Source organism: Pezoporus flaviventris, unplaced genomic scaffold (genome assembly GCF_033815535.1).
Source record: "Pezoporus flaviventris isolate CSIRO_AGI_PZ_B2104156 unplaced genomic scaffold, CSIRO_AGI_Pfla_v1 ptg000031l, whole genome shotgun sequence".
Lineage (NCBI taxonomy): Eukaryota > Metazoa > Chordata > Aves > Psittaciformes > Psittacidae > Pezoporus > Pezoporus flaviventris.
In genome coordinates, this window is record NW_026892579.1 from 54,645,463 (window position 1) to 54,662,931 (window position 17,469).

Sequence of the window (17,469 nt, forward strand, 5' to 3'; positions counted from 1 at the left end):
GTTCAGCCTGGAGAAGAGAAGGCTCCAGAGTGACCTTAGAGCAGCTTCCAGTGCCTAAAGGAGCCAACAAGAAAGCTGGAGAGGGGCTTTTGACAAGGGGGCATGGCTTTAACTTGAAGGGGGAAATTTAGATGAGATCTGAGGCAGAAGTTGTTCCCTGTGAGGGTGGTGAGGCCCTGGCACAGGTTGCCCAGAGAAGCTGTGGCTGCCCCGTCCCTGGCAGTGTTCAGGGCCAGGTTGGACAGGGCTTGGAGCAACCTGGTCTAGTGGAAGGTGTCCCTGCCCATGGCAGGTGGTCTTGGACTAGATGAGCTTTAAGGTTCCTTCCATCCCAAACCATTTTATGAGTTTTATGACTTTATACATGGTCTGGATCTTGTTTTGTCTCTTAAGCTGACTCAGTTGTCCCGCTCTGTAAGGATGTATATAAACTGCTCAGCATGGTGGTCTGCCTGGAAAAGCTGCTTTTAAAATGGTTTCCATTTTTAGCTGGATTAGTTCTGGGGTCTTGTTGTTCTCTGCAGCTGCACAGCAGGTAAGGGTGGTTCAGGAGTGCGGATGTGCCAGGCAGAAGCTGCTGGAACAGCTCAGGCTGCTGTGATCCTGCCATTTCTCTGACCTTACTCGCCTCTTACTGTCTTTGCGCTGGATCTGGCATGCATCTGAGTTTGTGCAGATCTATTTTGATGTGCTTAAGCTAACAGCAAACCATTTACTGCTTTTTATCATGTTGAAGTACGGTTTTGTGAACCACAGTGAGCCAGCAGAGCTGCTCAAGAGCTGCTTGGGTAGGGAGGTCCTGCTCCCAGCAGGCTGCTAATGGCACTTTATTCCAGCATCAGGGCTTGCTGAAGCACTGCAGGAGCTGGTTTAACACACAGCAGCAGTAGGAAACAGCAAAATGTCTTGAGTGGGTCTGGGCCACATGAATGTTTGAAGCACTTCAGCAAAGTGCTGGTGAGTACCAAAGCTAGCGTGGCAACTTGTGGGACCACGATAGCCTGCCAGTATCTCAACTTACATGGCTTTCTATATTATCTTTATTCCTACTATAATGCTGAAGAGGGATCAAGTGGTGGATTTCAAGTGTGCAACAGTCTAATCCAGTATTAGATCTGGCCATTGATGGTATTTAATGAGGACCATGTCATTGCTTAATTCAGTTCCATGGTTGCTTGATCCAGGGTACCCTGCCTGGTTTTCTTTTTTTTTTTTTTAAGTGAATTTATTGTAACTGTCATCACTGAAATTTAATTTCCAACACACACACACACACACACACACACACACACACACACCCCAATGCGATTGTTGTGTAGCATGAGCTGGTGCTGTCCAGTTTGCATTTTGGTGCTGGGATTTAGTCACAGGAATAAGCAGGAGGTACAGTTTGTCCTCCCATTCTCCAGGATTGTTCAGAACATCACTGTAGAATAAATCTGTTTTTCTTCATTGCTATTCAAATGATGTGTCGCAGACACATTGATTAATCTCTAAATGGGGTCTGCTGAGATTGAAGATAAGTACACTCATTTCTATTGTTCTAATTCTGAGCAGAGTCTGTTACAATAAAGGGTGCAGTATCTATTGAATTCATGCTGAAAGGTAAAAGCAATGCACAGATTCGACTCGTAGCATTGTCATGTGGATTTTTTCTTTAGCATCTTCTCTAAATCTAGAATGTACTCTTTATCTCAAGAAAAAATGTCGCAACCTGATAAATTCTGGCAACTCAGTGCAAGCCAGTAATTCTTAAAACATGTTTACAATTGTCTTTACAAAATCTGTCTTGAAATTCATTTTGTTGGGACACTGAAGCCCCAGGAAATGTGGTTTGTTTTGCCCTAACTTGCATTTTTTGTTCCACTTCTGCAGGAGTTTTTTGAGAATCCTGCTTTTCGTCCAGACGGCATGAAGCTCTACCCGACACTAGTGATCCGTGGCACTGGTCTGTACGAGCTCTGGAAGACTGGAAGATACAAGAGCTACCCCCCCAGCACTCTTGTGGATCTGGTGGCTAGAATCCTGGCCCTTGTCCCACCATGGACACGTGTGTACCGTGTGCAGAGGTGATTTACTGTGGTGGGCCTTGTATATTGATTTGTTGCACTTGGAGGGATTCTTACTTTAATTACAGCAAGATCTGACTCAGCCTTTTATTATTTTTCAGCCTTAGTCATTATTACACTAAAGATTTTTAAAACTGCTTCCTTTCTATTTGGGATGGGAAAGGCCAAATAGAATGAGAAGCTATTTAAATTGAACTGCTTCTGTAATGCACCCAGAAACTTGGAAGGTTTCTGGAGGCCTCACTGTTGCTACCACTCAGACAAGAGCATAGGATGCAGCACACATAATTCTCTAATGATACTGGTGGATAATTGCCTCTTGGCTGTGGGTGATGTTTCCTATATTTGTTGCAAGAGCTACAAGGTGTGTCATTTTATTTGGCTATAGAGACTTCCTTTCTTTCCCCGTGGGTATTGCAGGGTTTTCATAAATGCACTTATGATAATGCCATTATTTCCGATGCTCACCTCCCAGGACAATAGATAATACTTACATTTAGCGCTATATTTTCAGTGTGGAGTCTCCCTTGGACTGTTTTTCTTCTCTTATCTCCTAAATCTTTTTGATAATAGGAAGGGAGGCTATGACATACTTGACTATTTTCACATGTGCAGACAATACTCAGTTGGCTTCCAGCTATGTGAGCTGGAAACAGTGCCAATGCTGAGTTCTCCAAGAGCGTGTGGAATGAGAAAGCCTTGTGTGTTAGACATCACCTTCCTGGACTTCTCTAAGGCATTTGATTTTGTGTCCTGTGAGAAAGAAGCGTGACAGAGTGAGGATAAACAGTAAAACATGATAGAGAAGAAAGGTGGCTGAAGGCAAGAAATGCTGGGTAACATTGACGAAGAAAGTATGGACTCAGGGTTATTACTGGAGTTTCTTAAAACTCCATTTAAAGATGTTGCTCAAATCTTGCTCAACACTTTATTTATTTACAGTGACACAGAAGGTAACAGGGCATTGAGGAAACCTTGCAGGGCTGGAAAGCATCAGTGAAAAAGAGAAGGATGAACGAGTGGGATCTGGTGGTGGTGAAGCTGAAGTGATAGAGATGGGATGAGATGTAGTTTGGGGGACTTTGAGGTCAAACTCAAAGTCTTAGATTAGATATTAGGAAAAAATTCTTCCCTGTGAGGGTGCTGACGCCCTGGCACAGGTTGTCCAGGGAAGCTGTGGCTGCCCCATCCCTGGCAGTGTTCAGGGCCAGGTTGGTCGGGGCTTGGAGCAAACTGGTCTAGTGAAAGGTGCCCCTGCCCATGGCAGGGGGTTGCAACTAGATGATCTTTAAGATCACTTCCAACCCAAACCATTCTGTGATTCTATGAATCTGGGAGTGGGTTTTGCTGCAAACCATGAGGTCATCATGTGAAAATAGCAGAGGAAAAGTTGTAGTATCTTGCTCTGTAATATGAATAAGTCACTGGTGAATGCAGCTGTGAAAAGCATTTTTTTTTTCAGTGTAACACTTTTTAGAGATGAAGGTATTAATGCAGCAGCCAGACAAGGCTTTGGTAAGTCCTTGTCTGGAATAATCCCCATCTTCAAGAAAATGATCTGTGGAAATATGTGCAGAGGAGCACCAGTCTCTTTTTTGCAGGATAAATGGGGACATAAATGACTTCTGTAAATTTTTCAGAGAAGGAAAATAACCTTTTAAGAAATAGGAACATAGATGTAGGGAAAGAACAAGGTAAGAAGTGGCCTTGGATAAAATGAGGCAGGCAGCTGGGAATTTTGCGTCAGGATGAAGTTCTGGAGTAACCTTCTAAAGTTACCAAAGAGGAAGAGAAGAGAAATATGAATATGAGGAAGCTTGATTAGGCTTATGAATGTGATTGAGATACACAAGTGTGAGGTAACTGAGACATGGTTTCAGCAACCACGAGATCCTTCCTTCAAATCTTCATTAGTGTGAGAAACTGGTGGCTGTAGCTGAACTCTGAGAAGGATATGACACTGAAGAAAACAAACATGGCTCACAGTAAATACCTACTTGGTATTCCCCGGGGCTTTTCATATCACTTGTAGGAGCTTTAAACTGAAAGAGGGGAGATGGGATAAGATCTTAGGAAGAAGTCCTTCCCTGTGAGGGTGGGGAGTTGCTGGGACAGGCTGGCCAGAGAAGCTGTGGCTGCCCCATCCCTGGCAGTGTTCAAGGCCAGGTTGGACAGGATTTAGAGCAACCTGGTCTAGTGGTAAGTGTCCCTGCCCATGGTAGGGGGTTGGAACTGGATGATCTTTAAGGTTTCCTTCAATCCAAACCATTCCATGATCTTGTGATTATTAAAGGGAAAACCCCTGCCTTTTATCCCTGCACGTCTCCTTCATCATTGATTCCACTATAGATGCAATGGCCTGTTTGTTCACTGTATCTTCATATCTAATTAAACCAGATTTATTCTTAAAGGACATCTTGAGTTTGCAGCCTAGCAGGTCTTGTAAGGAACACAGGCCTGGAAATGTCTTTGCTGGTGTGCTGGTTTGCCTGAGATTGACTGATTTCCTCTGTCAACAGCAGCAGCCTCTATCCAGCTGTCATCCTGTTGTCAGTTATTATGTTCCAGTGGAATAGCTGTTTTCTCACTGACTGCCTCATTATCTGAAACTTGTTCACGGTGATTACAGATTTTTACACCTCCAGTGCAAAGTCCAAAAGTTATCACATTGATCTAAATTGCTTTCAGGGTAATTTTATGACTGTAGCAGAATAATAAACAAAACCAGATTTCTAAAAACTTCTGTGGACTGTTCCCAACACTGCTCCACTGGAGACAGCAAGTTTTTCCCTGTTCTCTGTTGCTGTCCCGGGACCTTTCCATCTCCCTCCAGTCTTCCATCCTTCACATCTTACATTTCAGGCTCTATTTCCACAGTTCTTTTGGATTCAGCTAGTGCCCCAGACAGCAAGTTCTTCCCTGTGAGGGTGGTGAGGCCCTGGCACAGGTTGCCCAGAGAAGCTGTGACTGCCCCATCCCTGGCAGTGTTCAAGGCCAGGTTGGACAGGGCTTGGGGCAACCTGGTCTAGTGGAAAGTGTCCCTGCCACAGCAGGGGTTGGAACTGGTTGAGCTTTAAGGTCCCTTCCAACCCAAACCATTGTGTGATTCTGTGAATCTGTCTCTATTCTCTATACAAGGTTTTGAGGAAACATAAGGGTCTCAGTATTTCTGTAGTCTGTCGCATGCTCATAAGAATCAGTTTAATGAATCATGGGTGAGTTGTCACTGACAAAACGCTGTAGAAGTCTTTCTGCGTCAGGAAACCATGTTAAATATGTTTTGGGTTTGTTGGGTTTTTTTTCTTTAAAATTGAGGTGCTGTTGATAATGGCTGGTTGGAGAACACATCTTCCAGGGTGTTTTGTGACTGTCAGGGATGCTTGCTACTGTATTTATTCTGCATGTTTGTGAATCTTATTATCACAGAAGCACTTTGGTGTGTGAGAAAGTCTGAAATGACAGGATTAGTGCCACACCTTGAGACTTTTTCTTTCATGGATCTCTGTGTTTTACATGAATGGTTTTTTTCACTCTACTGATGGGGGGATGTAGATATGAAGAAATAAAATACCTGACTCAACAGAGATCATGTAATAAGTCAGAGCTGAGAGCAGACTCTGAGGTCTTTAGGCTTTCACTGTGTGCTTCAAATCAGCTGCTTCACAGGTGTCCTAAGTAATGCAAAATGTTTGAAAAATAGAAGATTAAACAGGCCTTGTTGAAGCTTCTGGCAAATTGCACATTAACTTTAATAAGGTCAGGATTTAATCCCCTGTATGCCTGAATTTGTTTAGCATTTTAACAAGTCCTAAAAGCACTGGTAAAATGCTGTCTGGTGGCTATTCAAAATAGGCAGTTAGTGCATACACTCATGTTGCACACACAGTACTTATTTAAATACCCTGCCTTAATCTGAAGTGGGGATGGAAGGCTTGTTTCTTGCTTTATCTTTCTTAAAATGCTTATTTTCCACATACATATTTTAATTTAGTTTGCTCCCTAGTAGGTAGATGAGAGAGGCTCAAGCTACTGTATGTTGTAATCCACCTTTTATTTGCAGTACTTCATTTACTGTTTCATAGCTGACTCTGGATTTACCTGAAGACCTGGTACTGGAAGATGTTAGAATGTTTTATCTGTGTCCCTGAAGGGAAAAATACATCCTGCCTGACTTCTTGGAGTTGTTCCATAATTAGAAGAAAGGCGTTTAGTTAGATTATCACTGCAGATCTAACATACCCTGCTGAAAATGCTTTTCTCCACTAGTGTGTCCTGTAGTCACAATGTGAAGTGCTCATTTCCTCTAATTGAAGCTCTTTGAAGTATGTTGTGGTGGCTGTGCAGTGTCTTATTTACTCAAAGAAATCCACTGAATAAATGAACTGGGGAGTTAATCATATTTTGCCTCAACTTTTTGGCATGTGAGTGTAAGAGGTGAGGAATTTTTCACAGACTCTCTGGCTTTATATTAAAAAAGGCAGGGAAAATAAGGGAGAAAAGTAAAACATGGGGTCTCCATTAAACAGGGAGACCTTCTAGCAGCCTTCCACTACCTAAAGGGGCCAACAAGAAAGCTGGAGAGTGGTGTTTGACAAGGGCTTGTAGGAATAGGACATAGCGGAATGGCTTTAAACTGACAGATGGGAGATTTAGATGACATCTTAAGAAGTTGTTCCCTGTGAGGGTGGTGAGGCCCTGGCACAGGTTGCCCAGAGAAGCTGTGGCTGCCCCATCCCTGGCAGTGCTCAAGGCCAGGTTGGACGGGGCTTTGAGCAACCTGGACTAATGGAAGGTGTTGGAACTGGACAATCTGTAAGAGCTTTAAGATCCCTTCCAACCCAAACCATTCTGTGATTTTATGATTATGCTGGAGAAAGTTGTATCAAAGTGAGAGTGATGCAGAAATGGGAAGAGAATCCTGGAGTCCTGAAGCTCTTGTTTTCATTCTTAATGGTAAAGGAAAACTTTTCTTGCCCACCCTTTGCCAGTGTCTCACACTTCTAAAAGGCTGAAGCAGTACAAGGATCAGGTGTTTAGGACCCTTTAAGACCTTCCGTCTTTTCAGCTGCTGCTGCAAATAGTGTTAATGGGGGCCATAGTGTGAATGCAAGTCCTCCAGGAACTGAATGCATCAATTAATACATTTTACAGAGGTCATCAGGCAGCTGCTAGATGGTGATGACTTTCAATCACCACTGAACCAGCATAGATTCAGCTAATTATGTTATCAGTTCGCTGAACCATCACATTCTCTGTATGTGTGTTGTTTTTTTTTGTGATGTTCTGGTTTTTACTCTGTTGATTGAATCTTTATCATAGATAGAGAAAAATGAAGAATACTCACCTAGGAATACTTCAGCCCTGTTTTGAGACCCACATATTGTACAATTTACTGAGTATCTTTGATACTTGCGTATCCCTTATTTCCCTGAAGAAGATCCAAGGAGGTTTGGGTTACACCATAATGCACTTGGGTGGTGTGTTACTGAGGTGCCAGGGTGGAGTTTGAGCTGAGGAGGGAGAAGCATTTGAGATCACCAAATAGAACAGCATTAGATAGAAGGTGGGCATGGAGCCAATAATCTGCATATTTCTTTTTCAGCTTTATCTGGATGCATAAATCCTCTTTTCCTTAAGGGATGGTATCCTGCTTTCATAGTCTCCAGTGGGACTAACTGCCCGGGAAGGTAGTGGAGAGGCCTAACCTGATCTTGCTTTCAAATTTCATTTTAGTACCTTCCTTGGAGAACTGGAAGAAGGCGTTCTGCCATTTGCAGACTCATGATTTACATTCCCATAGGAAGGCCCTAGACCTTTGGGATGGGCTTTGCTGCAAATCGTTTTCTAAACAGAACTTTCTCACTTTTAAGCAGCTAGTGTCCCAGTATTAAAATGTAATTCTGATGAATTTTCCCTGATGTCCCTTCAACTCAGAGACTGCAGAAAGACGCAGTCTGGTTCCTAATTGCTGGTCGCAGCAACAGATACCATGGAGGACATCTGACCTGGAGTCACAGGCCCAGCTGGGTGTTCTTTTTTTTCCCAAATTTCCAAGTGAAGAACTGAGAGCAAAATTATAACCTGTTTCTTAGAATTCTAAAAGCCATCTTTTGTCTTTTTTTACTGAAGTAAAATCTGTAGCTTTTTCACTTTGTTTTTCCCTGCTCTTAGTTGTGTTTTGTCTGTGTTATTTCCTGTTCAGCCAAAGACTTGAAATGAAGGTAATTCAGATAAGTTCTGTGGTCTGCTGTTTGGGATCTTGGCTTAGGTGTTTGTAATGGTGTTTTATGGTCTATTGTCTGCTAATGCAGTTGTTTGTGCTTTTTGCTTTTGCTCTTTTACACAGAGATATCCCAATGCCGCTAGTCAGCTCTGGAGTGGAGCATGGGAACCTGAGAGAGCTTGCCTTGGCCAGAATGAAAGATCTTGGGACACAGGTAAAATATTTGTCAGTTGGTTTTGAGGGAGAGCTGCTTGATGACTTTATACAAAATAGCATAAAGGAAAGGAATGACTGGAAGGCACAATAGGAGCCAGGTTTACTGCTGAACTAAAATAATCTGCAAAGGTCTTAAAAAAAAAAGAAGTTAACAATTGAAAAGCACCTTGATGATCCTTCTGAAAAGCTGGTTTTGTTTGGCTGATTTTTAGTTTAGCACTTTCACCCTTTTCCTGAATGCACCTGGTAGCTAGTTTGTGGTATTCCATTTTTTAGCAGAATGAAACCCTTAAATCAGAGAGAAGGCAGGAAGGTTTCTTTTTAATTTATGCTATTAGAAGTTCTCCTTTCTTTCTTTTTCCCACGCATGCACTTACTTGACTGAACAACTGAAAGAAAAGCTCTTAGTCTGAGGGCAAGAGAGATTTCAGCACAAACAAATGAGACTTGATATTCTTCATATTTCTGTGGTCAAATAAAAATAGGAGTGGGGGTGGAAAGAATGAGGGGGAAGGAGGAATTGAGTTCATATTTGAAGTCAGAAGGAGGTACGTGTACCCTGTCTTGGGTTTTCTCAGAAGATCACTGCAGCAGCTGGCATTCACAGTGCATCTCATGGTCTGCTGTGACACTGCTCATTCTTTGAACCTTCCTGTGAAACCCAGTTATTAACCACAATTTGCAGAATCCTCCAGTAAAATTATGCTGTTCTTCATTCTTGGGATGTCTGACTTCAGTTTTGGTCCCCACTGTACAAAAAAATATGTGGCCAGGCTGGAGAGGGTCCAGAGAAGGACCACAAAGATGATCCACTGCACAGCTGTGTGAAGAAAGGCTAAGAGAGCTGGGGTTGTTCAGTCTGCAGAAAAGAAGGCTCAAGGGAGACCTTATCCCCATGTTCCAATGTTTAAAGGGTGGCTACAAAGATGAAGGAGACTCCCTTTTTGACAAGAAGTCACATGAAAAAGACAGGGGGTGATGGGCACAGGTTACTGCTGGAGAGATTCTGACTGGACACAAAAGGGAAATTTTTTCACACTGGGAACCAGCCACTGGAATAATCTCCCCAGGGAAGTGGTGACTCTCCAACACAGGACACTTTTAAGATTTGGCTGGACAGGGTGCAGGGCCATCTAGTCTAGGTCATGCTTTGCCAGGGAAGGTTAGAATAGATGATCCTTGAGGTCCCCTCCAACCTGTGATTCTAGGATTCTGTACAGGAAAACATCACATGAACCACATGCTTCTTGAGGCTATTCCAGAGGGCTTTAATTGCTTTGGTGTTCAGGCAGGGTCACATCCTCACCACAACTGTTCCATAAATCTGTATTGTGATTTAGTGCTCCCTCTTTCTAGCTCACCTTTTCTTAAAGATGTTTTAAGGCATTACTGCATGCAGCAATATAAAGTCTTCAGCTACTGGGTTTGTGCCTGTAGTCCCACACCAGCTTGTGCTCCTGACCTGTATTTTTGGTATTTAACATAGATCTCTTGGCTACGTGTAGCTCCTTTACTGCCTTTGCCATTTCACTTGGATCTTGTAGTTGCTGTGCAAAAGATCAGAAAAGAAAAACTCCAGACTGTCTTCTTCCGGCTGTGCTTTCCATGCCCCTTGATGTTTCCTAAGCTGGTGCCCTGGACTTTCTCCTTAAATCATTCATCCCAGTCTCTCTCCAGTAACAAGCCAGGATTTGGCAGACAGCTTTGCCAGCCACAGAAGCTTCCATCCCTCCTGCTGACTTTTCACTTCAAAACCAGGCAGGGGAGGCAATCTCCTTGATGCAGCTGAGCTTTTTCAGTTGAGCTTTTTAGGGCTAAGTGAACACTTCTTGAGTTTGATACTGAAACCACATAATTTGATCAGAACCTGATCGAGACCAGCTGGGGAAGCGGGGGTAGCTGATCCATGGCAGTAAGGGCAGAGCTGAACCATTGAAGAGCTTGTCAGGCTGGTAGTCATTGCTTTTAGAACCAAATCTGTGGATATATCTACTGTGCAGGTGATAATAGATTTTAATGTAGTGAGGCAGAAACACTGCAGCTGGTGGAATGAGGAGCCGGTATAGCTTGAAATGTAAGGTACTGTTGTGGTTTTGTTGTGTCATAGGAGAAAATTATATATATACCTTGTCCTCTTGTCTCTTAAAGAGAGGAAAAGGCCGAGGCAAGAAAGGGACTTAGAGGAATCATATCTTTGCCAGCTCTGGCATTTCTGGTATCCATCTCTGGGGAATGGCTTAGTGAGGAGCACGTTAGAGGGACAGGATCAGTATCAGTTATGCCAATGCTGCAGCTTGTGTCTATGGTTGCTGGAAAGAAATTGTTCTTGAAGGGCCTTGTTGTGGAACCAGATGCTAGCCTTTATGATTGCCGGCCACTGAGTGCAAGTGGAGATACACCACTGGGAATTTTTAAGCAGCATCCCAGAATACATTGCCCTTCCTTAGTTCCTCTAATTGAAGAGTGGATGTTTCTTTGTCTCTTACAGTGCTGTTTCTGTAGCTAAGAAATTGTAAAGCAGAGATGAATTTGTCTACTCTAGAATTCTGGTATGACAGTGAATCACAGAATGGTTTGGGTTGGGAAGGACATTAAAGCTCATCTAGTTCCAGCCCCCTGCCATGGGCCACGAACACCTTCTACTAGACCAGGCTGCTCAAAGCATGTCCAGCCTTGCATTGAACACTTAGTCCTGGAATCCTGCTTTTACCATAGCCCACTCTAAAAAACTAACACAAGCCCACCCTTTTTTTTCTGCTATTTGGGAGATGGTTGCTTTATATTGATAATGGAATTAAAAAGCATTCAGAGGAGGACAGGGCATGAGATGGAGCTGTGCTTGTTCTGGGTATTCAGAATTTCTGTGTGAACTGGTTTTTTGCATCCTCATCTGCAAGTCTGGCTTTTCAAAATCCATGGGCAGGTAGGTGCTCTTGCTGTTAGACAAATTTTACCCTGTTGGTGGAGGTTATCTTCCTTCCTTCCAAATACAGCAGAGCTAGTGGAATGAAACTAGCTATCTAGACTGTCTTAGTCTAGATATTGTAGACCAATGCCCAGACTTTATAGTTTCACATATAAAAAGTTTGAAAGAAAGCTAATGATAAAAGCAGTATTGTTCTCCTCAGTAATGATCTCTTAGTCTTCTGGTTTGCAGAAAAACCTCTGAAATGCAAACAGATGTAAGCAGTTACCTACCTGCAGCCCACAAGGCCTCCTTTCCTGGGTTAATTTCATGACCAGGTTAAGTAGTTAATTTTAATGTTTTTAAGCTACTTGTTCTGAAGCCAATTACCAAGTTTCCAGCCATTTAGAAAACTGAAAAGGAAAACCAAACACCGGTCCAGTAGCTTTTTACAGTAAAGACAAACATCCTTTAGCCTTATAGCTAAAGGATACACCTAAGCCTTATCCTTTAAAGTCTATGTCAGTGTTCTCTAGGACTTCCGGATCAGACCCCTTGGTTTTATAAAGGTATTTTATGTTGATGTGAATGAGTGCTATTTTTTTTTTAAGGTAGGTCTAATCTATGTATGATTCTATGAAACAAGCATTTGCAACTCAGCTGCTTTGGGTAAAACTCTTGTGGCTATACTTTGCTGACAAAAGTTGGGTTAAGTTTAGTGTTGGACTTACAATAAACCCGCTAAGATGTGCATGCATGTAGTCTTTCACAGTAGGAGTGATCATACTGTTACAGCCCTTTGCTTACATGAATGGGTGCCAAATCACTCAACTTTGATTGAATTTGTTGAGAAGCACAAAACTTTATGCAAGCTATAACCTATCTCTCAAGCACTGAACTTGGACCCTCATCTCCTCCTCTGTCTGGCTACTAAGGAAGGGAAGATTTCTTCTGGCTCTCTTTGTTTTCTGCATCATTGGTCCCAACCCTCAGTGATACCTCTGTGGATGCCAGAGCAGTGTTCGCTTTACTTTATGACATTTGGACAGGGCTTCTTCAACAATTCTCATTTAAAAGCAAGAAAAGGGGTTGCCGAGATTCAAAATCTGTCCATTTAAGGACTCTTGGGTGCTTTGGTGTAGATTTTACCAATGTTAGACTTTCCCAATGAAGGATAAAAATGGATTATGCGAAAATCTTTTTGTTTTTTCTCTGTTACTTTTCTATATGCGTTGACTTTGCCTCCAGACCCTGCTGCTTGTGAAAAAGGGTACAATTCCTCTTGAGCCATAATGGTTGCTTAGTGAATTGATTTTTGCCAGCATGTCTTTCCATTTAGCACTGAGACCTCTTTCTGAGGTGTATTAAGAATGGATCGGTGAGCATTTTTGTTTTGAAGTCTACCCATTTGAAATTAATCTCTGAAACTTCATGCTCTTTCAGTTTAGTTTTGAACCCAATGGGTTTCTGGAAATCTGTATGTTGCAAAGCTTGATGTTTTTCTCCTATGTAACTTTTTTTTCCTCCCTTTCTTTTCTTAGTGTCGTGATGTAAGGACAAGAGAAGTCGGAATTCAAGAAATTCACCATAAAGTGAGACCATATCAGGTAAGATTTGTCTTTTGGGTTTTTTTTGTCTAGGAGCTTCTATCAGACACAATTTGTTGTATGTGTTCAGTGTGGAGGCGTTGGGGCCCATTTGTTGCACGTCCAATACTGTGGTTTGCCTTTGTAGGTGGATCCAATTTTCCATTTATTTTCTCAGCAACTTTGGATGTCTTTTGTTTGAGTGCAGTCACATGCTAAAATTTATGGACCACCATGTTCAATAAACTGACTGCAGCCAGCAGTTACTTTGGTATTTTCACTGCTGTAACAAAATAACTGCCTTCCCTCTTCTCCCTCCTCATTATAAATTTGGATCTAGAAAATACCAGTAACACCGTGTGTGTATGCTGAACAGGAATGACTGTTTAGCAAGACGACTTTACATCCTTTGTGAATGTTTATATAGGCAAATGGTTTATGTGTAAATACACTTCCACACGTATATGTGTGTTTATGTGAGTGGATCCATTTAGCGTATGACCCTTATGTTGTGTTTCTTTTCTAAAATAGTCCACAAAAATATTGGTATGCTTATTTTGTAGAAAGCAAAATATTCATTGCTGAACTTCAAGCATCCAGTTTAAGAAGCTAATCCTTCAGTTCACTATAGTCACAAGGAGGGATTGGTCCTTCTAGGGGGTTGTCAGGCGGTCCCTGGCATTCAAGGAGATGAGCTTGCGAATATCACACAGGGTCTGATTCATCTTACTATACATGTATGCTGTGGCTAATAAGTCATACCCTCGAAGTATGCTGTTCCTTTTCCTTTGCTGATGTTAGGGAGGGTCTGAAACAATTCTGGAGTTTGTCCATCATATATTGCCTTTACTTTCAAATAAGAATTCTTTGTGCCAGGCAGGCCAGGCAGAAGATACTCCTACTCCCAGTTAGCAACCCAAATCAGAAGGACACTTACATCTTTCTTCTCAGGTGCAATGGGCACATACCCACTTTCTAAAATGTGAGCCACTAAACTGGGGTTAGGCTTTCTCTGTGTCAGCAGAGAGCGAGCGATTCATAGGATCATAGAATCACAGAATGGTTTCAGTTGAGGGAGACCTTATCATCTAGTCTAGGAGACTGTCATCTTGTTCCACCCCTCTGCCATGGGCAGGGACACCTTCCACTAGACCAGGTTACTCAAAGCCCCATCCAGCCTGGCCTTGAACACTGCCAGGGATGGGGCAGCCACAGCTTCTCTGTGCTACGGCCTCACCATCCTCACAAGGAAGAACTTCTGCCTAAGATCTCATCTCAGTCTCCCCCTTGGCAGGTTAAAGCCATTCCCCCTTGTCCTGTCCCTATAGGCCCTTATCAAAAGCCTCTCTCCAGATTTCTTCTCAGCCCCTTTAGAGAAGCTGCTCTAAGGTCTCCTCGGAGCCTTCTCTTCTCCAGGCTGAACAAGCCCAGCTCTCTCAGCCTGTCTCCATAGTAGAGCTGCTCCAACCCTCAGAGCATCTCTGTGGCCTCCTCTGGACTTGCTCCAACATCCTCCTTATAATGGGGCCGAAGAGCTGGATACAGGACTGCAGGGAGGGTCTCACCAGAGCAGAGGCAGAGAATTTCCTCTCTCACCCTGCTGGTAACAGTGCTGGTGATGAAGCCCAGGATAATTTATATAAATGTGTAACAATCCCCAATAAATAATCTTGTTCTTACCAGATTTCTGCAAGAATTGAGGCTGTACAGACTCATTTGGACGTAGGCCATGCAGCCTTTATGCTCTGCTCTTGTTATCTAATTTGCGGTCATCTCACAGAATATCTTTCCAAAGATGTCTGTTGTCAGTGGTGCTAATCTAATTTAAATTGTAAATTCCTTGAGTAGTTAGCAAATAGCTTATCACAGGGTTTTCAAAGCAATGTTATGTTGAAAATTCCTTTTGTTAAACTCATCCATCTGAGTGACAGGAGGATGTCATTATGTAGTCTTTGCAAAATTTATCATGACAGCAAGCAAGAGAAATATTCTGAAGATGGTATAATTTTTCATGCACTTTAGACTAATGACAAGGTATGATGTTGTTTTTGGCTTCGTAAGTAAACAGCACATCTTCTTGATAAGAGAGGCTATCATGTCAGATCTAAAATAAATTAATTGCTTGCTGTAATCACTTATGCTTTATGCATCTTCTTTCTGTTAAGGATCAGTAGGCTGTATGTATTTTCATAATGGTGATTACATGTCTGCTTTTAAAAGTATTTCAATTTTTTTTTAGATCAATTTGAAGTAGATTACTTGCCTATAGCTGGTTATTTACAGAGCTGTCTCCAAGCTGCCTTTTCAATTAGTGGCTTTTCTCCATTGCAGTGGAAGGTACTTGCTTGCTCTCAGAGTGGTTAAGGCTGCCTAGTGCTATGTAATAGCCTTAAAAATGCTCTAGTGAATTGTTGCTGTAAAGAGACATTCAGAATGACAGTTTTTGAAAGGCGAGGGGCAATGACAGCTCTGTTACAGATATGAACCTACATTAGTGTTAAAGCAGAAAGTGTAAAATGCAGAAGCTTCTGTTCCTGCAAAGCAGGGTTGTATCAAGGTAATGATCTCAATATAAAGCCTTCGTGGGAATAAGGCGGTTTTTTAAGCTGGTTTAGGTTGGGTGTAATCTGAAACTGGATTTTCCCCTTTGTTTGTAAAAGTAAGTTTAAAACAGGCTGTGCCAGAGGTTTGATAGGGTTGCATACTGAAATGGTGATCCACGTTGATGAGGGTTATCCTTACCCAGCGCACACGATGCTTACAGACAACGAACTGCTGCTGGGGACTGTGGTATGCTGCTGCCCATGGCTGTGCACCAGCTGACTGGGAGGTGATTCTGGATGGCTTTTGCCTCATTTATATCAGTATCCCAGAAGAAAAAGGCTTTGTAGATCTCATGAGTTCCCAAAACCCCTTTGAGGGGGATTTATGTATTGTAGGGACTCTCTGTGCCCAGGGAATTGGGGAGAACAAAAAACCCAGGAGGGACTTTTCTGAGCGTATGAGCTTATCTGGTGCGTCCTTATGGTGCTAAGAAGATGCACATAATACAAAACCTCCTGGTAAAGGTTACTGTAGTCTTGCTTTGTCTACAAGTGGCTTTCAGACTGGCGATGGGCATAATGCAGCATCTAGTCCCTGCTGGAGGACAGGCAGTGGAACCAGGCTTTGTACTGGTTCTGTTTTGTCCTCAAGAAGAAACAGAGAGTTCTCCAATCTTGCCATTTCAAACTGCTAGTATAACAGTGCTTAATAATATTTTTAGGGGCTTTTTATAGATTAGCAGGAAACTTTACCCTAACTGCTTTTTCACATGCAAACCTAGCTGAAGAATACGGGTATTTTAAAAATCTCTTTTCTTTTCCTGCACATTTCCATTTTACTAGTGGTGTTATGTACTTAATTGTAGATTTGGATCAGTGTGTGTCAGCTGTCCTGACACACAAGCTGGAGCGGAGTTACGCTCTCAGAGAACTTGGCACATCAGTAGATGTCTGCTTGGGTGCTTACCCTGCGAGCTGTACATCAGCGTTGAAATGAGTCTTGCTTCTGCAGTCAGCAAGGGATGTAATTGTGAGCTGCGTTCGCCCAGGCTTTGTCATGGAGTAGAGCAGGCAGGCGACAGAATCCCGTATGGCTTTTCTATAAACAAATCTTTAATTCATGGATTTCTGGGTATGAGAAGGTTTGCAAAAAAATACTGAGGTCCTTTGCTTTAGTTTGTAGTAATACTGGGAAAGCATGGCAAGATACAGAGTCACAGAATTGTTTAGGCTGGAAAAGACCCTTAAGATCATCAAGTCCAACCATTAACCCAGCACTGCGAAGTCCTCCACTAAACCATGTCCCCAAGCACCACATCTGCACATCTTTCAAATACCTTCAGGGATGGTGACTCCACCACTGCCCTGGGCAGCCTGTTCCAGTGCTTGACAACCCTTTCAGGGAAGAAATTTTTCCTAATATCCGGTCTAAACCTTCCCTGGCACAATTTGAAGCCATTTCCTCTTGTCCTATCACTTGCTGCTTGTAAGAAGAGCCCAACCCCACCTCACTACAACCTCCTGTCAGGTAGTTTTAGAGGGCAAGAAGGTCTCCCCTGAGCCTCATTTTCTCCAGGATAAAACCCCCCAGTTCCTCACAGGACTTGTGGTCCAGACTCTTCACCAGCTCCATTGCCCTTCTCTGGAACCCCCTCCAGCACCTCAATATCTGTCTTGTAGTGTGGGGCCCAGAACTTAACATAGGATTTGAAGTGCAGCCTCACCAGGGCTGAGTACAGGGGGTGGTCTTACAAGCCAGCCTTGTATCAGCCTTGGCCACCTGGGCGCACAGGAATCAATACACCTATATGGAGGAATCAATCCTATCCTGTACCATCAGGATAAATGTTAGGAACACCAGTACAGTGCTGGTGCACAGGGCATCTGGCACTTGCCATACATGTTTAAATTCCTAAAGTTAAAGGAA

The 17,469-nt window shown here is 42.8% G+C and overlaps 1 protein-coding gene across 1 annotated transcript in view; it reads left to right on the forward strand.

The window, feature by feature from the left end:
• The window catches only part of ELP3 (elongator acetyltransferase complex subunit 3), a 94,245-nt gene that overhangs the window by 50,239 nt on the left and 26,537 nt on the right, over positions 1-17,469 (forward strand). The window contains exons 10-12 of the mRNA XM_061461124.1: positions 1,876-2,069; positions 8,416-8,506; positions 12,955-13,020. Coding sequence (XP_061317108.1) covers positions 1,876-2,069; positions 8,416-8,506; positions 12,955-13,020 — 351 coding nt within the window. The remainder of the gene's footprint in view (positions 1-1,875; positions 2,070-8,415; positions 8,507-12,954; positions 13,021-17,469) is intronic.